Here is an 8,138-nt window from a genome sequence, read left to right as displayed (position 1 = left end):
TCGAAGCTCTTGTCTTCGAAATGAGCCTGCACATGAAGCTTTTATTGGAATTAGCCCCATTTCCGGCTCGAGAATGAAAACAATGAACAAAGCAGGCAAGAAAACAAAAAAGTCCAAATATATCAATCCAGTTACTCTAATGAGCGCCTCAATCTGCACCTGACATATTGTGTTAATCTCATTTACTGATTTAATGCGGCCTCGTTGGATGAAGCATCAGGCTAACAGTAAGCACACGCTACCCAACGCCGCATACGTGTCAAAAACTGAAAAATCGTGAGTAAATTAATTCGTATTGGTTCCTAGACGACCCAGATGCACAGTAATTGCAACATCGTATGTGCCCTCGTTTGTGCTCGTGCTCTGTGCCTTGATTTGTGCCGGCCGCGAATCGCTGACAAGCGCCTCATAAAGGCAAATATTCTCTAATGAACAGAAGCGGCGAAAGCACGTTTGGTGCAGATTCAAGAGCGAAAACATTGTGTCATGCAATTTCGGGTGCAAGCAGGCAAGCGGCAGGCAACGGACGGTTCGGCGCTGAAGCGTACGTGCCTTTGTTTTACGCCGAGCAAAACGAATAGTGCGGAAATGACATCTAACCAATACAAATGTTTTACTACATTTAGCTGGTTAAACGCAAAGCGTTAGATCGCAACAAAAGCAGCACTGAACCCAAACACTGGTTGTTTACAGGTTTTACAGGCGAGTTCGGCAACGTCACAGCGTTAGGGGCAAATGCCCCTTGACGTCGATGGATTCATTCAGTTCTTCAAGCGACGTCACTCCGGTTTAGAATAAAGGTGTGAAATATACCTGATCAGCTCTGTGGAGGCGCACCCCTCGGGTGCCCTTTTCAGGTAGGTCAGGTTGCCGGAGATGGAAAACCGGTTGAGCGTGATCAGGGCCAGGTGTCCCAGCCGGTAACGGCGCCGGCACTCCTTGGAGATGACCTCCCCGTCGCTTCCGCCCTGGAAGATCTTGAGGCACCATGCGCACGCAAAGCGCAGGCACAGGATCACCAGCTTGTGCGGCGGCATGTCCCTCGAGAGGGAGCGGGACACCTGCAATGGGAGGTGAATAGTGAGCCTCTGCCGATAACTCCCCCACGCTGAGGATGGCACACAATCCTTAAGTGCATTTATCTATGAATACGTTTTTCTGGGTAGAGCGATGACATTCGTTTACTGTGTTACCACACAGAGTCGCCTTCACTTCACACTGGGAGCGTGCGAAATGTCTTGGAGGAGCTTGTAAATACCCTCTCAACCTACTTAAGATCTCGGGACTTTCACAAAATAAACCTCAATCCTTGTTAAGCGCCCGATCGTGCGCATTTCCCGTTTGTTTGAAAAAAGCCGAACATAAGGCAGGAGAAATCGTCAGTGTAGCATGACTGTTTGTTATTACTCAGTTATGACAGCAGAGACATACTATCCAAGTCGTGATCGTACCAGCCGGTTGTCTAATGCAGTTGTGTCTACTTTACGCTAGCCAAGCATAGCTTATCAGGTATATGCGCAGTACGTAGGTGCTATGTTAAAACTTTATATTCATACCACACAATCAACACAAATTGATGCTTATGCCGATGTACAATGTGATCATCATGCTGGTAGACCGTCGACGCAGCTTTGATGTCAGAACACGAGACAAAACGCCAAAACTTCACAAGCTTCCCATAAAACACCGCATGGCGCCTCCTTTCAAAGCTGCCACATGTAGCTGTATGCTACGTGTCTGTTTAAAAAACAGACTGAGTTTTGTTCGAGCAGGCGAACCACATTGCTGCCTCTATACCGCTTCTCATGGCCATTGGATGGCGAACCCTAGCCAGCAAACGGCAATGCAGAGAAGAGCCTTATGCACGAAGCACATAAAGGAGCCCAGCCCTCTAGCTTGTAGGTCTACTCTGTGGTCTCGTAGCCCAGCAAATCCACCCAAAGCAGCTCTTTTGCTGGCGCCACGCACTTTGACACAGGCCTCGCGCATGATATTCTTGTAGAGGCCCAACTCCTCTGCGTCCTTGACGAAGAGGAACTCGCGACTGGAGTCGATCCAGTCATACATGAGCCTGAGCAGGTTGGTCAGCACCTGCGTGTGGCCGTGCTATGCGCCGTCCTGGTCGCTGCCACCAGGGTGTGGCACGCCAAGCAGCAGCGCCCCGAGTCTTTGGCTGAAGCTGTTGCGCGATGCCGGCACGGGGAGGCAAGAGGACGTGTTCACCACGATGCCCATGACCACATCGGACACCACCCAGGGGAAGCTCTGGATGCCACCTTCTGAGGACTGAAGCTCGTACGTCACCTGCTCCCCGACCCCGCATAATACTTTTTACAATTTGTCTTCCACAAGGTGTTAGCCTTAAACTAGTCGCCGTAAGGTGTTGAGTGTGCAGTCGCGTCGCACGAACCACGCCGAAGCGAGACAATGGACCTTTGGCAAAACATACATCGCAGTGAAATGTCTTCAGAAGATGCTGAAATTTTTGCGGAGACACTGAACCTTCACCTTTAAAGGCGTGATGTGACAGCGGCTCCATTTGCACACGCAGACACGCACACTCAACCGCAAATGAAAGTTAATTTGTAATACAGATCTATCGCCTTCTATCTTGCATTGTGACGCTGCCCGCCAGATTAATACGATTTACCGAGCATGTCGCTTCGAGGGACAACAGCACTGTTAATGACGATAGCGACAGCAGGCCATCCTATGGCCACCCGTTATCGTCAGCCACCGCTAACACACCCTGCAACATGGTCTCAGACATAACAGCCAACGCTCCGTGGCACTGGGGTCAGTCCTCCAAGCCACGTGCTTCACCATCCGCGTTAAATATGCGGATGCTGGTATTCCTCCCCGAGATGCTATTTCGGCCATTAAGCTCTACATATGGCTAAATAAGAAAGTGAAGGACAAAGAAAGCGACACGACTACGACACTGTTATCAAGATAATAAAGCGGCAGCCTTTATCGTTGCGTTCATGAGCGATATCTGTTTTCGGCTCGTATGTTCGAACGCCCAGATTCCCTCAATGTGCACTGACGATAGCACAGCTCAATACCAGATTGAAAGCGCTGTACGCCTCACCTGGTACCAGGCGGAGGCCTTCAAATTCTGGTGAGCCTCGTCGAGCTGCTCAGAGAAAAACTCGCGCGTTCAGCGCACCACATGCTCGACCTGGCTCTCGAGCACCATGGCCATGTCTGTAGGGTCGTTCTCCTTCATATATTTGCTGAGATTGGACACAGCCCCGAAGAAAGCCTCGCTTTCACTCTCGATGCGGTACGACTTCAGCAGTGCCCGAATCTTCTTACCATACCTGGAGCAACGGAAAAGGATGAAGCACTGTCACTGAACTGTGATTTGTGACTGGAAACGGGGAGGAAGAAGTTTGCTAGGCTGATGTGTTTTGCTGGCAGCTGCTGTTCTCTGGCTCTCCTGGTGGTTCCGGCTTGTTCATCATTGCAGAGGCCGTACTACGTTGGGGGGGTTTGGCCAAGGCGTTGGTTAAAGTGCAGTTCATGTGAACCTGACGGTGCATTTTGCTGAGAGATGTCGTTGACCTCCCCAGAAGGGTTGGCAGCTTGGTTTGCCAGCTTGCCAGCCCAAAGCGTGCCGCTTGAGTCCTTCGAAAAAATGGCATTGACGCAATTTCCGTGGCTCGCGTCCCAATCGATGAGGGTGCAAACAAAATGAAAACCCCCCAAACTAAGTCAACAGGAGCTAAGATCATTGACAGCCCATTATCTGAAGATCTCTGAAATGCGTCCATTTGGGTGTTGAGGCATTGTTTGCAAGTCCTCAGGCATCGCTTGTGTTGCTGACTTACTTCAGCGCAAGTTTTTCAGCTCATTGCCGGCGAAAGCATTCATTCCCGAACAGCTTGCATGTGTCAAGGCTATCGTACGTGGTGTTGACCCAGCACCATCCCCGCAAGAAACTCTAGAAGAATTTCAGTATGAAGAACTTGAGGTCCTTTCAGTCTACCGCTGTAGTAGAGAGGTAAATGGCTTGCGTGTTGCTGCTGAGTCTGTAATAATAACTTTTGCTGGCTCTAGATGCCCTACTGAACTAAAACTCTGGCCGATTGTTTACCTTGTGGACCCTCTAGAACCCCGCTTTCTTCAATGCACCAACTGCTGTCGGTTCGGGCATAGCGGAAAAGCATGCAAGTCGGAGACCCCCTGCCGTTTATGTGGAGAAGGTCATTCTGCTGATAACTGCACCTCAGAGCAGCCTCATTGCTGCCTCTGCAGCAACATTCATTTAGCTGATGATTCCAGACTGCGCAAAACGTAAAGAAGAGCATAGCTTTTTGAACATTATCAAAGAGAAGCGGTGCTCAAGAGCCGATGCTTACGCTGCTCTTAACAGGACAAAAGACTCATACGCTAGTCGTGCGCGCTTCTGTTGGGGACATTGAGTCCAACTTGACTGCCTCAACTGTGACCGCAGTGGAAAAAGCCCTTAATAATGCGGTTGAGCGAATGCTAAACACTTTTTCTGAGGCGTTGGCTCAGTTTGTTGCAGTTCAATCGTTTGGTGCAGATTCAAGAGCGAAAACATTGTGTCATGCAATTTCGGGTGCAAGCAGGCAAGCGGCAGGCAACGGACGGTTCGGCGCTGAAGCGTACGTGCCTTTGTTTTACGCCGAACAAAACGAATAGTGCGGAAATGACATCTAACCAATACAAATGTTTTACTACATTTAGCTGGGTAAACGCAAAGCGTTAGATCGCAACAAAAGCAGCACTGAACCCAAACACTGGTTGTTTACAGGTTTTACAGGCGAGTTCGGCAACGTCACAGCGTTAGGGGCAAATGCCCCTTGACGTCGATGGATTCATTCAGTTCTTCAAGCGACGTCACTCCGGTTTAGAATAAAGGTGTGAAATATACCTGATCAGCTCTGTGGAGGCGCACCCCTCGGGTGCCCTTTTCAGGTAGGTCAGGTTGCCGGACATGGAAAACCGGTTGAGCGTGATCAGGGCCAGGTGTCCCCGCCGGTAACGGCGCCGGCACTCCTTGGAGATGACCTCCCCGTCGCTTCCGCCCTGGAAGATCTTGAGGCACCATGCGCACGCAAAGCGCAGGCACAGGATCACCAGCTTGTGCGGCGGCATGTCCCTCGAGAGGGAGCGGGACACCTGCAATGGGAGGTGAATAGTGAGCCTCTGCCGATAACTCCCCCACGCTGAGGATGGCACACAATCCTTAAGTGCATTTATCTATGAATACGTTTTTCTGGGTAGAGCGATGACATTCGTTTACTGTGTTACCACACAGAGTCGCCTTCACTTCACACTGGGAGCGTGCGAAATGTCTTGGAGGAGCTTGTAAATACCCTCTCAACCTACTTAAGATCTCGGGACTTTCACAAAATAAACCTCAATCCTTGTTAAGCGCCCGATCGTGCGCATTTCCCGTTTGTTTGAAAAAAGCCGAACATAAGGCAGGAGAAATCGTCAGTGTAGCATGACTGTTTGTTATTACTCAGTTATGACAGCAGAGACATACTATCCAAGTCGTGATCGTACCAGCCGGTTGTCTAATGCAGTTGTGTCTACTTTACGCTAGCCAAGCATAGCTTATCAGGTATATGCGCAGTACGTAGGTGCTATGTTAAAACTTTATATTCATACCACACAATCAACACAAATTGGTGCTTATGCCGATGTACAATGTGATCATCATGCTGGTAGACCGTCGACGCAGCTTTGATGTCAGAACACGAGACAAAACGCCAACACTTCACAAGCTTCCCATAAAACACCGCATGGCGCCTCCTTTCAAAGCTGCCACATGTAGCTGTATGCTACGTGTCTGTTTAAAAAACAGACTGAGTTTTGTTCGAGCAGGCGAACCACATTGCTGCCTCTATACCGCTTCTCATGGCCATTGGATGGCGAACCCTAGCCAGCAAACGGCAATGCAGAGAAGAGCCTTATGCACGAAGCACATAAAGGAGCCCAGCCCTCTAGCTTGTAGGTCTACTCTGTGGTCTCGTAGCCCAGCAAATCCACCCAAAGCAGCTCTTTTGCTGGCGCCACGCACTTTGAAACAGGCCTCGCGCATGATATTCTTGTAGAGGCCCAACTCCTCTGCGTCCTTGACGAAGAGGAACTCGCGACTGGAGTCGATCCAGTCATACATGAGCCTGAGCAGGTTGGTCAGCACCTGCGTGTGGCCGTGCTATGCGCCGTCCTGGTCGCCGCCACCAGGGTGTGGCACGCCAAGCAGCAGCGCCCCGAGTCGTTGGCTGAAGCTGTTGCGCGATGCCGGCACGGGGAGGCAAGAGGACGTGTTCACCACGATGCCCATGACCACATCGGACACCACCCAGGGGAAGCTCTGGATGCCACCTTCTGAGGACTGAAGCTCGTACGTCACCTGCTCCCCGACCCCGCATAATACTTTTTACAATTTGTCTTCCACAAGGTGTTAGCCTTAAACTAGTCGCCGTAAGGTGTTGAGTGTGCAGTCGCGTCGCACGAACCACGCCGAAGCGAGACAATGGACCTTTGGCAAAACATACATCGCAGTGAAATGTCTTCAGAAGATGCTGAAATTTTTGCGGAGACACTGAACCTTCACCTTTAAAGGCGTGATGTGACAGCGGCTCCATTTGCACACGCAGACACGCACACTCAACCGCAAATGAAAGTTAATTTGTAATACAGATCTATCGCCTTCTATCTTGCATTGTGACGCTGCCCGCCAGATTAATACGATTTACCGAGCATGTCGCTTCGAGGGACAACAGCACTGTTAATGACGATAGCGACAGCAGGCCATCCTATGGCCACCCGTTATCGTCAGCCACCGCTAACACACCCTGCAACATGGTCTCAGACATAACAGCCAACGCTCCGTGGCACTGGGGTCAGTCCTCCAAGCCACGTGCTTCACCATCCGCGTTAAATATGCGGATGCTGGTATTCCTCCCCGAGATGCTATTTCGGCCATTAAGTTCTACATATGGCTAAATAACAAAGTGAAGGACAAAGAAAGCGACACGACTACGACACTGTTATCAAGATAATAAAGTGGCAGCCTTTATCGTTGCGTTCATGAGCGATATCTGTTTTCGGCTCGTTCGTTCGAACGCCCAGATCCCCTCAATGTGCACTGACGATAGCACAGCTCAATACCAGATTGAAAGCGCTGTACGCCTCACCTGGTACCAGGCGGAGGCCTTCAAATTCTGGTGAGCCTCGTCGAGCTGCTCAGAGAAAAACTCCTCGCGCGTTCAGCGCACCACATGCTCGACCTGGCTCTCGAGCACCATGGCCATGTCTGTAGGGTCGTTCTCCTTCATATATTTGCTGAGATTGGACACAGCCCCGGAGAAAGCCTCGCTTTCACTTTCGATGCGGTACGACTTCAGCAGTGCCCGAATCTTCTTAGCATACCTGGAGCAACGGAAAAGGATGAAGCACTGTCACTGAACTGTGATATGTGACTGGAAACGGGGAGGAAGAAGAAGTTTGCTAGGCTGATGTGTTTTGCTGGCAGCTGCTGTTCTCTGGCTCTCCTGGTGGTTCCGGCTTGTTCATCATTGCAGAGGCCGTACTACGTTGGGGGGTTCGGCCAAGGCGTTGGTTAAAGTGCAGTTCATGTGAACCTGACGGTGCATTTTGCTGAGAGATGTCGTTGACCTCCCCAGAAGGGTTGGCAGCTTGGTTTGCCAGCTTGCCAGCCCAAAGCGTGCCGCTTGAGTCCTTCGAAAAAATGGCATTGACGCAATTCCCGTGGCTCGCGTCCCAATCGATGAGGGTGCAAACAAAATGAAAACCCCCAAACTAAGTCAACAGGAGCTAAGATCATTGACAGCCCATTATCTGAAGATCTCTGAAATGCGTCCATTTGGGTGTTGAGGCATTGTTTGCAAGTCCTCAGGCATCGCTTGTGTTGCTGACTTCAGCGCAAACTTTTCAGCTCATTGCCGGCGAAAGCATTCATTCCCGAACAGCTTGCATGTGTCAAGGCTATCGTACGTGGTGTTGACCCAGCACCATCCCCGCAAGAAATTCTAGAAGAATTTCAGTATGCAGAACTTGAGGTCCTTTCAGTCCACCGCTGTAGTAGAGAGGTAAATGGCTTGCGTATTGCTGCTGAGTCTGCAATAATAACT

The 8,138-nt window shown here is 50.4% G+C and overlaps 1 protein-coding gene across 1 annotated transcript; it reads right to left on the bottom strand.

Moving 5' to 3' along the window:
• Positions 1-779: 779 nt before the first annotated feature.
• LOC144094911 (uncharacterized) lies at positions 780-2,077 on the bottom strand. Its single transcript, XM_077628811.1, has 2 exons — positions 1,969-2,077; positions 780-1,061 (listed from the first exon to the last, which is right to left on the bottom strand). The coding sequence occupies exons 1-2, from the start codon at positions 2,065-2,067 to the stop codon at positions 780-782; spliced, it is 381 nt and encodes a 126-aa protein (XP_077484937.1). The 5' UTR covers positions 2,068-2,077.
• Positions 2,078-8,138: the final 6,061 nt, after the last annotated feature.

The sequence above is a fragment of the Amblyomma americanum genome, chromosome 1 (assembly GCF_052857255.1).
Source record: "Amblyomma americanum isolate KBUSLIRL-KWMA chromosome 1, ASM5285725v1, whole genome shotgun sequence".
Taxonomy (NCBI): domain Eukaryota; kingdom Metazoa; phylum Arthropoda; class Arachnida; order Ixodida; family Ixodidae; genus Amblyomma; species Amblyomma americanum.
Note: the sequence above shows the minus strand (reverse complement) of the source record. Positions and strands in the feature narration are given on the sequence as shown.